The 17,662-nt window shown below is 39.0% G+C and overlaps 1 protein-coding gene across 3 annotated transcripts in view; it reads right to left on the minus strand.

The window, feature by feature from the left end:
* The window catches only part of RNF19A (ring finger protein 19A, RBR E3 ubiquitin protein ligase), a 57,650-nt gene that overhangs the window by 20,365 nt on the left and 19,623 nt on the right, over window positions 1-17,662 (minus strand). For all 3 annotated transcript variants that reach the window (XM_039549253.1, XM_039549254.1, XM_010404925.4), the window contains one exon: window positions 202-952. In XM_039549253.1, the coding sequence (XP_039405187.1) occupies window positions 202-797 (596 nt within the window). In that variant the 5' untranslated portion in view covers window positions 798-952. The remainder of the gene's footprint in view (window positions 1-201; window positions 953-17,662) is intronic.

Below are 17,662 nucleotides of genomic sequence, written 5' to 3' on the forward strand. Positions count from 1 at the left end.
GGGTGGTTCTTATTGTCGTTTTCATTTTTATTTGTTCTGATTTCCTGTGGTTTTTTTTTTTTAAGAGAATTCCGCCTGCTACCTACTCGTACAACTGTGACAACACACTAAGTAAAACAGGCAACTTTTCAAAAATCATAATGCTGTGAAAATTATGTATTTACACTGTCACTTTTTTGCAAATATAGGAAAAATACATACCCACAATCTGGAGCTGGGCACCACCGACAGTCAGGATCTGCAACCAGCCATCGCCTAAGCATAAACTCTTCATATTTTTCCATCAAGATGTCATCATTTAATATCAAACGAATATCATGAGGATTAAAACGTTCTGAGCATTCTGGGCAGCTAATATTAACTCTGCTCTCAGAGATTTCTATCCGGAGATACTGACGCAAGCAATCCACACAAGATCTATGGTGACAAGTCATTATCTCTGGGAACCTGTCCTTGGAGTGCCGCAAAAGGCACAAGGGGCATTCCATGAAGTCTCCGCTTGGTTTGCTGCTAGAGGTTGTTCCGTTATCAGAAGAGGTACACGTGGAGAAAATAGAGTTCTTGTCTGTACACATTTCTGAATGAATACTTTCAATACTTGCAATTCCATCAACACCTCCATTTAAATCCCTAGACTTGCGTTTCGTGTCTTTTTTTCTCCGAAAAAGCGAGCCCAATGAAATTCTTCTTTTCTTTGGTGCCTTTTTAACCGATGGCAAGCTCACAGAGGAAGCAGAAGACTGGAGGTCCCGATCAGAGCCCATTTGCCGATGTAAACTCATGTCTAGGTCACTCATCAGAAAGGGGTTAAATTTCACATACAATCCTACTCATTTTTAAGGATCAAACAGAGGCAGAGGACACAGGCATATTACTATGTAATCCAGTTTGAGAGCCTTCATGCAAAAAATTCACATGTATCTGCTTCCAGCAGATTCTTCAGAAGAATTCCCTGTGTTCGGAGGAGAGATGAAAAAAAGCAGGATTAGAATCACAACCACCACTATTGCTTCTGAAAGGTCACAGCACTCCTGTTTTAACACACCTGTTATTCCTATTACTACCATCTTTTCCTCACCATCTGACCCAATCTCTCTTTCTGTCAGCTTTTTCTACCCTTTACATCCTTCTTATCTTAACAAGCCTGAAACTTCCTTCTGGTCAAGGACTATCTTTGTTACACTTAATCAGTGCAGAGAATGGCATCTGCACTCCCCTGTTCCCTGCAGGAGTGGGTGCATGTGTCTATGCATGTGTAGAAATTACCAAAACTCAGGGTGACAACAATTTGCACAAGTAAATGTGCAAATTCTTCTGTAAAGCTTAGCAACAGGCTTACAGCGTTGGAAACTTTTCTGTTTTCTCTACCTTACATTTTCTGCACATGTGATAAGGTCAAGTACAAATCCAATACAGTTAATTAAAAGAAAGATTTCTCAGCGTGTTTTGAATCCATTTAGACTGACAGCAAAAATTACATCACTGTGTCTAAACAGCTCATGAGCTCAAGATATTCTCAAAATCTGAGGGTTCTCAGAGAAGTATGCATATTTATAGCATAAGGCATCTGAATATTTCAGAGAGCAGAGCTGCAGAGTGAGTGACAGCCAACACTGTTTGACTGTATGGAAGTTGAAGGGCATGGCAAAGACTACAGTTAAGGTGACAACATTTGAATTTTTTATTAGATGTATTTCTGAAAAAAAAAAAAAACCAAACCAACAAAAAACAAAACAAAACGCCTCCAAACCAGATTCCCATCATGTATCAAACTTCAGTTATTATCTATGTACAAGATGACACCAAGGATTTCCTTCTGTTCTCTGCTGCCTAACTCACTGCAGAGTGAGAAGAGAAAGAAAGAACTCTTCCTGTTTTCCTCTGACAAAGGAAAAATCGGCAGACTATCTCCAACCAAAACCACTAACTTCTCCCTAAACATTCAACTATTCCCACTTCTTGGAAGCTTCACTGTACAAGAGGAATTTTTTTACCTTTTGGTGAACTGCATCTGTAACAGAAGAATGAGAAGGCATTTCTTATGTGGCACCAGTGTTGCATATCTGCATGTAACTACTGCTAGCATCCTTTCTTACCTCAGTGCTTCCCAACTTACCCCCTAGAAAGGCGTGAATGGGTTTCTATGACTTTACCAAAAGATAAAATCAGAAACTGGATACTAAAACTAAGTCCGAAGGTAGAAACGAAGTAATGTAGAGATGAATGCCTCTGTTTACAAGAGCTAAGCAGTCTGCACACTGGTTAGAGACCGGCACAAATCCAAACACTTGCTGTAGTCTCCAGAATGGGATCACTGAGCTGCGTGGGTCAAGACTAGGAAGTTTCAGAGGATGGCTGACCAGCAGCAGAAACAGGAATCCCTCTCCAAAAAGGAAACGCAGAAATAGCCCACAGGCTGTCCACGTCACCACAGCAATGCACGCAGCAGGAGCCACTGCTGGGCCCTCTTCAGACCACCACAGGTAGCTGTTATGTATGTACTAGCAGGCAGCCAAGACAACACTACTCAAACTAGACTACCCCCCAGTATAGCAGTACAGCACAAGAACACTACTTTCCTCAAGCATAAAAATTAAAAAGACAAGAGAGAAAAGAAAAAGAAAAAAACCCCAACCAAAAAACCTGTACATCTGGCTTTGATAAAAAGAGGTCTTACATTTTGAGCCCCCAGAGGTTTTTTGCAATTAAAAAGCCACTACATTCTATTTTACAAATGCTGAATTATTACTGCTTTCTTCTTTCTTCTTTTTTTTTTCTAATAAAGGAAAATATTACCACTGTGAACGTATTAAAAAAATAATCTTAGTTTACTCCCAGAGTCTAAAATAAAGAGTCTAAATATTTCAAGAACATAACATACTCTTCCTTCCCTCCTAAGGGGAACATTTTTAGTCAAAAAATCTAGTCAAAAGGAATCTTGGATGCTTTACCTGCTCCTGTTCCCAAAACAAATTTAATAATTTTGCAGCCGCTGTTTCTCATTAAATGAACTAAAAGATTCCCTGACCTTAAAAAAAAAAAAAAAAAGTGAAAGTGAAAAAAACTGCTCCATAATTTTGACAGAAGACAACACCTTTCCCTCCAGGATCTTGGTATGATGCATCATAGATAGACACAACTGGTAGACAGTGTCTGAAATATACTACAGATACAGCCCATGGCTGACAATAAATTATATTTATATGTTTAGAAGTGCAAGAATAACCTTAAAATCATTTTTATAATTGGGTAATTACTAACATTGGTATGTTCACACATATACTACCAGGGCAGAGGAAAGTGCCATCCTCCTAAACCAGGAGAGTTCATGAACAAAATGAACAGCAAGGAAAGCATTCATTTCAGGCAAAAAGTAATTTGTTGTTGTTTGTTTTGGTGGGGTTTCTTTGTGTTTTTGTTTGTTTTTAAAAATAAAATAGAAAAAGGTAGGAAGTAAACACAGTAACATAGCCAAATCTATGACTACAAGCCTTCCCCTCCTCCCTTCCTCTGGAGAGGAAAGAATGCGTATTGCAGCATTTCTGCCAGTTCCAACAGATGTACAAAATCAAGAAATAGCAGCTCTGGTGATGAACCAGTTGTACTTTTTTACTTTTTAAATAAACAAAGATTCTCCCATGGTGTAAAAAAAGAGACCAGAATGTCCCCATAGTTCTCTTTGCATAATGGAATCTGATAAGCAGTCTCTCTAAAATAGTAGATTGCTCTTTTAAGGAAAATAGTTAAACTTTGACAGGATTTTTGAAAAGAAAAGTTGCCAGTTATTTCAGACAATCATAAATTATGCTCTTCAGATTTAAAAGCATAAAACTAGTTTTAAAAGCCATGCTCTTCTTTATATAGTAATTTTGGATTGACATTTTAGTGACGTTCAAAGACGACTCTGTCGAAGTGAAAAGATTCAGCAGATGATTTATTACAGGAAAAAATGAAGACAAATGTTACAATGCTAATAATGATCAGAGCTGTACAAAATCATAAAAGCTTTACTAGCGCAATCTGGAGCACTGGCCAGTTCTCATGTTGCCCAACCCAACACAGCATCTGCATGTTTCTGCTGACAAAAAGAAGTAAAAAATACTTGATTCTGTACAGCCAGAGAACACAATGCCTGTATTATTCCAGTCACAATGAGTCCACATGAAGGGGATACGGTGTTTGCAAACTGAAGCTCCGAAATCCAACTACTTGAAATGAGCTGAGACACACAAGCTATGGTAATAATAAATAATCTGATTTTGAGGCAACATCCTTGCAAGTTTTGCATTACTCTAACTGACCAGTATAAACTCTGTCAACACACAGAAGAAACTAATATGGGCAACAGCAAAGGGACAGAAAAACCAGAGAGTGCAAATCCTGAAAATTTAAGTTCACCACTGTTCTCAACATTTCCTCAAAAGCACTTACTGATTACAGAAAAACCATATTTCTGGCTTCCCGCCATGCCCAAAGCCCTACCACAAATCTGAATTCCAGCCATGCTTTGCATTCTGCTCGTGCCACAGACTTACCACAAAACACTAGTTGCCACAGCACAAACTCACCTTGTCATTTGAAGATGCATAAATGACATTTACAGCTGCAACTCACCTAAAGCTCAGTATTAAGCTGCTATCTGTTCCTTCTGCAACCCTGCCTAACACTATTTGCTAGGAAAACCTAATGAGCATGCAGCTAATTTCTTTCAATAGTTCTTTTCGACCATGCTCTTTTAAGAAAATGCTATTGCTGACCATGTAATGAAAGGGGAGGGAAAGGAGATGGGAATAATCTTGCAAAGGGAGATTTCAACTCAAGAGATGACGGGGGTGACAAGTATCTTCTAATATGGCTCTCCACAGCACAATCTTTGCTTCTCTCATCAATTTCAAAACACTCTGGAAATGCCCTAAGGGCAGCTGAGAATAACCCTGCTGATTTTGCAAGGAAAGAGTGACAAAGGCCTACCTCCATAAGCCAGCTGCTGGGGGAGACTAGCTCCCTCATGCTCCTAACTGCCCTCCAAACACATCAGAGGCACAAGCTCAGCATGCTCTTCCATTACATGCTCAACCTGGTGTACAGGGGCAAAAAATCAGAGTCTGCCATCAGGACAAACAGTTTCACATATGTTTGCAAAACAAAGGCAGGCTTAAACAGCCTTGTGTAGAAAAGGAGAAAACCCACCATGAACACAGATGTAACTACATCCTCACTAAAATCCCTTAAATATTCCCTCGTGTAATTGGTGCTTAAATGGCAAATCTAGACTTCTCCTGTTCCAAACAAACTCTCTTCATCTCAGACATTTGCTCCTCCAATGATTTAACCAAGCGCCAATTCTGTTAGCACACTGAAAGCTACTTCTTGATTAAAACTGACTACTAATAGCTTCCTTTCTGACATCTGCAATTCCCAACATCTATACTCTCTAGCGGCTTTCTGAAATGCACTCACTGATCCAGTTTAAAGAGAGCTGTAAAAAAAAAAAAACAAACAAACCATTCAGAGCTTGAATTTCAACCACCAGCACAGATCATTCCTGCCTCCCTCTTCCAATGAGCATCTCCTGTCAATCACACAGCATCCTAAAATTTCTAAGCTGTGATGTTCTTAACATAGAGGTATCTCTAACTATCTAAAAGAGGCATCAAAAACAAATTTTCCTTTTAATTTAATCCATGGTCTAAGAACTATAAACACAGTGGAATAAAATGTAAAACAAAAATATGCAAAAGCTGAAGTTACTAAATGAAATACCAAGGCACAGGATTTTGAAACGGCAAGCAAGTGCCTCATTTCAATGGCCATTCTTTAAATGTCAGCTCATTCCACAACCATTTTTAAAAGCAGGGGAAAAATACAAACACTTTCGCCTGAGGATTTCTAAAAGAATACACCCCTACTTGCTTTACACATGCCTCAGGTTCAAGTACACATCTGGCACTGCTTACTTTAAAGAGTGCCTGGAAAAGTTAAACATCTTTGACAAGTTTAGATTTTGACATCTGTGTGCTCCTACAACACTCTGCCCCATTAAAAACATCTCACTATAGTCATGTCAATGCACATGGTGACATGTGCATGTTAGGACTGTTACTTGGGTTTTATTACAGATGATTTAGTACAAGCAGAACAAGCATTTTGCAACTTGGAAGAAAACAGATGGAAATTATGTTGAAACAACAAAGGTTCTGGCAGAACCTTTATATACAGTAAGATGAAAAATAAAATCCTTTAATGGTAACATAATACAGCATATTGTGTTAGGCACATGCATATTGAGCAGGTGAAATGCTTAACTGCAAAAATTAGCAGAATACCTTTATGACTCCTTCAGAACATTTCCCTTCATAAACTAAAATCAAGAATAGCAACATTTTCCATGTAATTTTCCAAAGACTGTAAAGGTACAACTTAATTTGTTTGGCATTTTTGATGTCTTCTAACTGATTTCTAATAAAAGGTGAAATAAAGGGTTGATAGTATTTGGATTAAACTGAAAAGTTAATTCTACAAAAGAAACTTAACAAATTTGTATCAGGAGATTTCTCAACCCTTTAACACAAACTCAGACATACAGATACTTATCAAACATTTACAGTGATTTGTTACAGCATGACGTACAGGATGGAAAAAAAGTCGTCAAAGCCTCATAAATTAAATAATTCACTTAAATCAAACTGAACTGTGTAAAACTACTTTCAGTATATACTCATGTAAATTCTACTTCATTATTACTGTTCTCCTTCGAAAAAGGGCACCAGTATGGTAGTTTACATTTTATGAAAGTCTTACCTTTCAGGCACTTTTGCAGGAAGATACCTTTTACTTTCTATCCTGCTTTGTTCCAACAGCCACGTATGTGAATGCTTCTCTTAAAGCATGAAGAACATTTATTACAAACGTTACTGGAGTTGCTCCTACTAGTAGTAAATCCTTTCCGGAGTGAAAAGCACTTGATCATTTAGCTAACTACATCTAATTTCTTTATACTTACAATGGACTATTCATAGTTGCAGAGGCCATTATTTCAAAAACAGAATTCCCAAATCCACAACTAATCAAGTTTTTAAAAACCTTTAGAAATCTGCCATGTGAAGATTTAAACTTCACATATCACCTTTAAATGACAGAAGAACAGTTGCAGTGAAATAATATCACTTCTTCAATTTATGTAAATCCAAAAGGCTGGGAGCAGAGTTCCCAGCAAGTACCATACCAAGCATTCACTCACTAATTTCATGTTGGAGCTCACAGTGGGCTCAGCAAAGGTGCTAACAAGATCTGGGACATGCCCATATCAGCACAGTAAGCAGAACAGGGTAGGGCCCTTATCCCCAATTCGAAAGGAAGTCAAACCCTCTGGAATAAGCCAGCTCGGCACACGTAGGCCATTAGACCAGTGCAAAGTGAGGGTCTTCCAGGAGCAAAAGGAATTGCTTTAACACATGAAAGATTCTACAATGCAGAGTCAGTTTATTTTAGGGAAAGTCTTCTAATAATTGGTCTCTCCTGACTTCTTATGGGGAGATTTAGATTAGATGTTAGGAAGAAGTTCTTTACTCAAGGGGGTTGTGAGGCACTGGCACAGGCTGCCCAGAGGAGAAGCTGCAGATGCCCCATTCCTGGAAGTCTTCTAGGCCAGGTTGGACGGGGCCCTCTGATCAACCTCACCTAGTGGGTGGTATCCCTGCCCATGCAGGGCAGGGGGGTTGGAGCAAGATTAACATCCCTTGCAGCCCATAATTCTATGATTCAGTGTTATTAAAAACCCCTGATATTCATGCATACTATTATAAAGAATTAAGAGAAAAGCATTTGTGAGACAGAGATTAAATTATCTCTACTGCACTGTTACCATGTCTCAGTTTGTTCTGACTGCACTTTATTTTTCCTTAAGGTCCTGTGTCAATTATCTGGAAACTCTATTCTCACTTACAGAACAAAGCAATATTGTTTGTAAAACAATGACACAAACAGACTGACTATGAGCCCACTTGGGCTCAAGGCCTGAGAGAGTCAGACTGATTAGGCATAAAAATTGAAAGATTGACAGTATGTAAAATACAGAGAAGCCTACAGAATTGCCAAAAGTGAACTGATATACAATGTTGTTTTAAAATTCTCAGTGGTATGTAGCACATGACAAAACAATCCTGACAGCTAGAAGAATCTTGAACAGCTTATTAAAAAAAAAAAGTTATGCTTCTTCCTTAGAAATTTATGAGCAATACATCCTGTATCATGTGTCCATGACAGCTGCTATTAGGAAAGGAAGTCTTGCAAGCTGCTCAACTCATTCTGAAAGTCTCTGAAGAAATGATTGGCAACTCCAGCAAAACTGTTCCTCTTGCAGATAATGCCTGTAGAGAAGAGAGTACACTCAAAGTGCCTCCCTCAGTCTGGTGGCAAAAGGGAAAGAATTCCTTAAATTCTAAAAACATTAATTTTCCAAACCAGCAGCATTAAATCTGGGTATATTGTGTGCAGTGGTTGACCAAAACTAAGAACTCAGTGGAGAGATGCTTTCTATTTGTGTATCTGCAGGCCTGCGTCTGCTGCAAATAAGACTTTGCAGTTTTCCCTTATCTAACTCAGCAGAGCAATCTTAGTTCAACCACGCACTCACTTGCGTGTCAAAAGCTTCTCCTATGCACTGTGGTGCATTCTGCAAACAAATGTACACCAAACTCTGCCAAGAGGAAACCGAACTCTTGGAAACACTGAGGGGAAAAAAACCCACAACAAAACCAAACAGGAAGCAAAACAAAAATCACCAAAACGTTTAACTACTTTAATCCTTTAATCATTAAAATCCTCACACTAGGACAATGTTTTCCTTGCAAAAGTAATTGAAATATATTCTCTTAGTGCAATGAGGAGCATGTATTTTCTCTTTTGAATATAGTGGAGAGATTTATTTTTTATGTATCCATATCCATATATAGACATATAAGCAATGTTCTAAAATATTTGACTAGCTAGTGGTCTGAAAAGTGAAAGCAACACTAATGGATTTAAAAACTGCACAAGCTGCCTCTGCCTATGTACCAAAAAAAGAGGTTTAATCTAACTGTATTAATACTTTCACTCCTGCAGTTGCTTTTTATTGTACACTATACATTGCAAAATAATCAGAGTAAAGATAAAGACATACAGCACTGAAATAACAGAAGACAGTTTTTGTTCCCTGCAGTGTCACCAGTCCTGCAAGTGGAAAACATTGCAACACTTCTGAATGATGAGCTAAGTTCTACAGAAAACTGTTCCAAAATGAAAATAACCAATACCAACAGATTTCCAGAATAAGCAGATTTAATTTCAGGTCTGTAATTTTGCCTGGTCAAACAGTAATGGCTACATACTGAGTTCTGACAAGCTTTTGTTTTCAAGCAGGCTTACAAGTTAGCCCCACTATAAAAACAAACCAAATAAAGTGTACCAAGATACAAGGTGGGACAAACACTGTAATAGAGGGATCTGGAAGCATGAGCACGAGTTCCAGAGAGAGCACACAGAATTTGAACAGCATACCAGAGACAGCAGCTTGAGGGGACATATAAGAGGTTACAGATTGCAGTTCCTGGCTCCTAATGATTTTTAAATTCAGCAAGAGCCAGAGTTTCCGTCTTGTGCTGAGGGAAGATATTATTGACTGACTGACTGTCTGACTGGCAGTATCTTCCAGCTCTGTTTTATCTCTGGCATAACCAACCTCCATTTTGGAGGCAGGGGAGACAAAAAAATACAGGAAAACCTGCAAACACCAACATTCCACCACCACCCCCCTCACCCCGCCGGTTGATCTTGAAATACCTTTGCCTCAAACTAAGAAATGCTGGAAGCTATTAATGGATTACTTTTTCAAACATTTGGTGCTATTTTACCATTTTAATCCTCCCCATATAGACAGATATACTTTGCATAAAACTTTTAAAGTAAACTAATTAAAAGGGACCGAGTTAGTGAAGAGTTTTGAATTCTTCAGCGACATCAAGTTAGGCTGACTAAATGAGACCTTACCATGGGGATAGATAAGAACTTGGTCACAGTTTCTGAAAGTCACTGTGACAACTCACAGTAACTTACTTTGCCAGCATTTCAGCCCTTGAGAACTGAGTAACTGCCCTGCATTGGTCTCCTTTGATATATCTCTTTACAGAGAACTAGTAATTTTGGTAAATATAATTCAATATAAAACTTTCAGAAAAGCTTGGATGACCGAGTGAATAATCCATGGTTGTCTATTCTAGCAGCAGCAAGTCAAGGATACAGACAGAAACTATGACAGTTTTCTCTGAACTCTGTTATGGCTAACGCCACAACTTTTGAAACTGCCCTTAGGTCAGGTACAAAGTTGCACCAGCCTAACCAACCGCTCCTGTTCACTCAAGAGGTGAGATTAGGTCAAAACCTAGCAAAACACATTCAGTTCTCCTCCAACCTGACCTACTAACTTATTCTGTCAGTATGTTAACTGAAAAATCCTGCATGGATATATTTCAAATTACCAAGTCAGTTTTTTGTAATGATAGTTCTAAATTAACTGCTGCAATATCAAATACAGTCCAAGATTTAAAAAAAAAAAAAAAAAAAAAAAAAAGAACTACTGAGAGAAAAAGAGACAAAAACAAAGACAGGGAAAGGTCTAGCCAGGGAAACAAAAATACTTCATCCTGCCAGAAACACTGCCTGTAGCTTCCAGACAGGAAACTCATTGCCTCCAGAAAAACCATTGGCGTCAGGAAAGGGCAGAAGTACCATGAAACTTATCTCACAGCTGAACCTATGTAAAATGAAAGGAGAACATTAGAAAAGGAAGGTAAAGACAAACCAACTAGCCACAGATCTTTGCTTATGAATACACTAGGTGAAAATTTAAATCTTACTGATGTGTCTCTGGAGAAAGAATTAATGGAAAAGATTATTCTAGTCCTACTGAAAATAAATAAAAAAACGCCAGGTTGAAAAGATAGAGTCCATTCAACACAAGAGAAGGGGAATGATCTAGCAGCATTTACAGGCAGACTCTACTAGCATTGTAAATAGTGTAAACACTAGTTAAAAAGCACAAAGCAAGAAAAAGCTGAATGACAGTCATTGAAAGTACATCGCATGCTGTACTAACCTATGCTGGAAATACAATACATGCCAATAGGAGGAGTTATTCTGCCAGCACAATTATCCCACCTACAAAAACATCATACTATGCCAAAAGATATGCTATGTCAGCACACAGCAGGATTTAGCCAGATTGATGAGAGTTTTTCCAACATTTTTCACTGACATCAACACAGACTGAGGAATAAGCAGTGTTTCTCTATGTAGAACAACTGCTGCACATGACGGGTAGAAAAGTCATCACAAACACACCACCTCATGGCTTTAAAGACCTATCTTGTGAAACTTTCTTAGTCTTTATTGCCTTGCTAATGGTGTCCAAGCATGACTCAACACAGGGGAGTTTGTGAATCCCCTGCAAGCCACTACATCAGCCAGAGGCCTTGTGTCAGGTGACACACTGGGTCACAAAGTGCTGACGAGACCCTGGCAGTGCTGCCATGTTCTGGATGGTCAGAAAGCTTCACATCAAACTTTAAAAAATAAATACTCAAAAGTTTCCTGCTATGCTTCATATTTTACCAACAGAATACAAAGTCAAAAAAACCCACAGAGGACCTACAGTGATGTTCCTCTGCCATCAGAGGATGCTGCAGCAGTTCTTAGTGCTTAGTGACACAAACGAATGTGTCAAGATGTAGCTGCACTATTCCACTTACTCTACTACTTTTAAATTGGTTAATTACACCTCCATTGCCAGGCCCCACAACACAGTTGTATTCTGAAATACAACTCCCTTGCCCTCATGCTTTTGAAGATGGATTGTAAAGCCTTCTCCCCTCCACTCACGCCCTCACATTCAAACTCACATAGTCTTTCTGTGTTGGATGTTACTTTTTCCCTCCAAAGCATCATCTTAAACAGCTCTTTCTACATAATTATGGAAACATCATTAGTTGGGGCCCTTTGTGCAACAGACTGTGACACATCGTCTATTTCCAACAATTACAGGTAGAAAATACAAAGCAAGCATAATGCAATTCCTAGAAAAGCTACTGTGCTTATTTTCTCCATTATTTAGAACAGCTAAACACTTCCTAATTATAGTCTCCAAACAAACCTGTATTATTTCAGGTTCTGAGGTAAAACCATACATTGTGGTTTTTAAATAGTAACTCTGGTAATGTGCCTTCAACTGTACCCTTTTCAGTAAATATTTTTAAATCTGACTTAAGGTGTTGGGGTTTTTTAAGCTTCCCAGACCACAGAAACATCAGATTTGGTAAACTGAATTAGTACAGAAGGTGCTGCCTCCAGCCATGACTACCTGTTAGCCTAAACCTAAGATATCGCCCTCAAAGGTCGAGATTCTTTTTTCCTTTAAAAAGCAGTGTAAATTTGCAAACACTACAAAAGCTTCTTGTTTATTTTTAAAATCAGCTGCAATCCTGCAGCTTGATTCTGAATCCTGTCACAGTGACATGCACAGTTCTGCTCTGATGGCCTTAAATATAGCTTTCCTAAGCTGTTTGCATCCAGATAAACCTTAAGATGAAACAAGGACCTTAAACTGAATATAACACACCGGCTTTCGTATTTATTTTCAAGTCAAAAGTATTTGTTTAATCAGCAATAACAGAAGTCAAATCTCAGTTCACCTTAAAAACAAAATACCAGTTTCTCTAGTGGATCATGAATTCACAGTGTCTTTGAGTCCTTGCTTTCTTTCTACTTGCAAGTTAACCATTAAGAATTTCAAACTGCAGTAGATGATTACTGATTTATTTTCTTTTTGCTTATCTAAACCTAGTGTTAACAGTGGGGCGGAAAAAAAAAGTCCTTGAGTAATAGATTTAGTCTGCCTCTAAAAAATACCTTCACTTGCAACACCAGCAAATAACTGTTACAGTAATCACACTTTAGAGAGCTAAAAGCAATATCCTGCCAGCCAGTAGTGTCAGGCACAAGTATTTACAGAATATTCTGAAATGCCTGTAATAAATAAATGGGACAAAACATAGTTTATCAAGTACATTTTCTACCCACGAAAGATACACAGCGAGTAGCAGGCTCCAAGGACGACTCCCAGTGACATCCCCACAAACACTGTTTCCATTCCAGCATGCCATTATTCCAGACCGGAGCGACTGAATGTGCGCAAAGCAAAACCTCACCCTAACTTTGCTGACGTCAGAATTTTCTTGCCAGCAGACGCTTTAGAAATAGTTACATTAAGTCTCCATTGTGCTGTGTAACTCAGAGCTTGCATTCCTGAATCGGAAAACGAATGCAAAAGAGCAGGAAGAGGAGGAGGACAAATTCAATTTTTCAACCCGAGATTACAGCTGTATCTGGCACAGTCTGACCATGTGACTGGCTCGCTTTGCAGGCTTCAGGTAAATTCTCTCTGTCAAGCAGAGCCAGGAAGGGAACAAAGCAGTGGCAGGAGAGCCGAAGAGGTCAGCGGCGGCCGGAGAGCTGGCAAGGCAGAGGCACAGCCCTGCCCCGTGCGCGTCCTCCCGGCCGGGCTGGCAGCACCAGCCCCCACCTGGTACACCTTGTCCCTTCGGGCCACACCGCCTGACCCAGACAGAACGAGGGCAGACGGCAGTGCATCTGCCGCCTTTTCCACCTTCCAAAAACAAACCAGATGCCTCAAGTAAGAAACATTTGAGTTATTCTAAAAGCAGAAACCAGAGCCAAAGCTAACAGTTTGGACACACTGCAGATTGCTGAAGACTACGGGATTGCTGAAACTGCCTGCGGACACTGGTCCGTGGTGGTGGCAGAATACCTCACACTGGCTGCCTGGGGAATGAACAATAATTTTTTTAACAGCGGCCAGGGCTCACCTTTGCACCAATCCAACACCAGTAACATTCTGAATTTTAACTCAGAAATGTAGCATTCACTCTCAGCAAGCAACACAAAAACATGAAGGCACATTCATAACTGTAACAGCTCATGTCATAGATCCTCACACTCGAGTCTGTAAGCCATCGGACCTTGCAACCATCTTCATGCCTTACTCTAAGCACTCCATACACTTACAGTAAAAGGCTCCTCATTTCAGTTAGAGCTTCTACCTGACATCCAGCAAGTGCCAGATGAAACAGAAGAACCCTCACTGAGGACAGCATTCTGAAACAGATTTATAACATGGATTTTATAAACCTGCACTGAATACTTAAAGATAATGACATTTAGCTTCCACAGCCCTTGACATGAGTCTGTTCATTAATGAAAATCATCTTTGGGAGAAAACTGAGCATGTGACAGAGACACCAGACACACCAGAGATGATGTCGACATTTGAACAAAAACCAACACAAAGAGCTTCAAGTTTCATGTTTACAAAGGGCCACATCTGTCTCTAGATAACCTGGTGACACTGTCAAACATGACTGAGTTAACTGTAGCTTACTATCCTGTTCTAACTCAGTGCACTGTGATCTGGACAACCCCTGTATTTGTATTTGCTATCTCACAGCAAGACCAGATCAGTACAAAATACCTGGACATGATACCAGCTGTTCTTTAGAAAGTCCAGATATCACAGCTTTCTTCCCCTCAACTGTAAGGATTACTACACAGGTATAACTCCTAGGCTCTGGTCTGAACCCAAATCTTTCTTTTGGCTCTTTAAACAAATTTTTAGAATGTGGTATGTTTTCTCAGGGTGGCTGGGCCTCGAGGAAGAAACAGCCAGAATAAACAAACTCTGAAAGTATTTAAGATTTCAAGAATGGATTATTACCACCAGCTCCATTCTTCAGGCAGCACAGAAGTACCTACAAAAAACATGAAACGCATCTGTGCAAGAGGTTATTTTTTTTCTGCAAGTCTGCTTTATAAGGCAGGGTGAAACTCTCAACAGAATGAATAAATATTCTTGATGACTGTTTCATACTCAGTCTGAAATGTACTTCTCTAGCCTTGTTACACTGCAGTATGTGTGTGGTTTCCTTGCTACAGCTAGCATGAGACAAAAATGAATCATACACTGTACCAGTGCCAGCACAGAGAATAAAACAAATGCAATCACTGTTATTGAGGAACAAAAGTCCCCTACAAAAATGTCGGTTGCACATCTGTTTCCATTGTAGGATTAACTTTTTCAGTTACTTTACCTGAGAGATAAGGCATATAAAATGTCAAAAAAGTTCTAGTAGTGTAGAAGTGAGACATTTTAATCAGATAATTTTAACATAGGTAAGTTGATAAAACAGGAGCTTTTATGATTTAATAATTATTTAGAAGCTTCAACTTTATGATTGAAAACAGTAGATAATAAATCCTATTCTGCAAAAAAATGCTGTTTCTTTAACATTTCTGATATATTGGCTCTTTTCAGTAAGGGGAACTTACTCTGTTTTCTGAACAACTACTCAACACTGCACTGGAAAACAAAAAGGCTGTAACTGAAAAGTTATTCAGAAATTAATTCTGAAGTTCTTTTACTTCTTTTACTGTTCTTTCACTCACTTCTTTCATTCTCACATCTTTCAGGATCACCATTATGAAAAAAGGTATCTTTAACAATTCACTTTCTGTCCTTATTTCTGACCTTTCTGATTTGCAATCCCACTCTTCACCACTCATCCTCAAATAATTCCAGTGACAGAAAATTATCAAATACTGTATGAAAGAACATAAATGATTCTTCACTCTTTTAAAGTTGTGTGCAACTACAGAAGTACTCTGCTGTAGTTTTAGCCAGTATTATTAAAGAGCCCTCCTCTGAAGAGCAAATCTGTTGTCACCTTGCAGCTATCACAACTATCACAGCAGTTCAACTGTGAGAGTTGTGTGATAGAACTTAAGAAAGCTGAAAGGTCAAGGCACATTTAAAAAGATTCAAACATCACAACAGGTAGGGATTATGAATGATAAATGCAAATAAACTACAAGAACAATATGCCAGGTCAACTCACATGTCCCAACACTATGTCTGAAAAGGGTTTGCTACAGCTCACAAGACTTATATTATTTACTTATACTAGCAAGCCTTAATTTAAAATTAAATGTATGCTGAGTGCAGCCTTTTTAAATACCTGCTGGTCAGGCTGACTGTTCCATACTGGGAAGGTAACAGCTACACTAAAAAACATACCATTTTGTTTAAATTTCAATTTTGATATAACTGAAATAGTTTGTATCTGCCCACACTTCCCCATTAGAGAAGTTACAGCACCTTCAGCTGCATTGCAGCAATGGAAGAACAAACCATTACTAAAACTTAACAGGTTTCCCTGTCTTGGTACAATCCCTCTCCTTTCTCTCCAAATGTCCAGTCACATAGTAACCTCAGAAGCCACAATCCTAGAAGACTGTTCTCTGAGACAGAAGGGGGGAGAAGAAAAATGAGAAAGAGAAAAGAAATCTGAAATGGGTGGAGAGAAAGTCAACCTGTGATAAAAGGCACAAGGATATACAACTGACACATAGATGCAGTATTGTTTGTTCACTGATTTGACCTCACCAATATGGCATACAAATTACTGAGAGAAGGGAAAGAGGGGGAGGATGTGACACATTGTTCTCAGGACAGTAAGAAAAAAACCCACAAATATCTAGAAGTTTCCTCCTCCTTATTAGGTACTCACTGGTGTAGAGTAATTGTGTAAGTGATATCTATTCCTTTCTTAAGTTTGGCTAGATAACAAAGAAGGAAATTAATATAAAGGTTTGGATCACGTCTATGTTTCAGCATTCCTGACTACTCTGGTTTCTACTTTGACTTTCTACCTTAGTAAAAACACTTTTTCTAATCCTTTTACATTTGTCTGCAGTATCACGATCCACCAAGAAAACTGAGCTACCAAGTCTTTTTCTAGCCATGATGACAATAAAACTGTTGTGTTAAATGACTTTTTCATGTAGAACCGTTTCCTAGAGTGTACTTACAGTACCTAGAAGTTCTACACTGCCATGCCATACCTGGCAAAAACAAGTGAACGCTATTGTAATCACACCGCTGCTAATGTGATTATAGACAACAAAATTCTTACCCTCCTTCTGCCCCCTAAAACGTCCTTTTCCCAGTAAATCATCTTGTGACCTACAATATTATCAAACACTCTTCGGGTAACAGAGGCACACAAACCTACACTAAGAAATATGAGGACATTTAATATTGCACACTTGAGCACTCAAAAATTAAGGATTCCAGAAAGCAAGCTGTCCATAAAAACTAAATACAGTATCCCCCATATCCAGTCATTTGACAGCATAGCTGATGCACTGGAAGGCAATGCAAATGTTGGTCCAGTTTCAGCACGTATGACGTCTGGCTGTGATATCTGATCCTTGTCACCATTTCCAGGGACATCAGGACATCTCTTCCCCTGTCCACAACAAATATCCAACTACCAGGAGAGGCAGATATAGATTAAGTGGGGCCAGTTGCTTCCCACCCAAGCAGTGCTGAGTACAGCACCAGGTAGGTGAGCTCCACTAAGAGAAGCTGGAAGACTACTGCTGGGTGCCACTTAGTGCTCTAGCAGTCATTTCCAGGCCTTTGGGAGACCCTAAAGGCTGTGTCCAGCTTCTCAACTTCCGGTAGAATCACACAGACATACTGATTTTTCTGGAG

The sequence above is a fragment of the Corvus cornix genome, chromosome 2 (genome assembly GCF_000738735.6).
Source record: "Corvus cornix cornix isolate S_Up_H32 chromosome 2, ASM73873v5, whole genome shotgun sequence".
In the NCBI taxonomy this organism is placed as follows: Eukaryota; Metazoa; Chordata; class Aves; order Passeriformes; family Corvidae; genus Corvus; species Corvus cornix.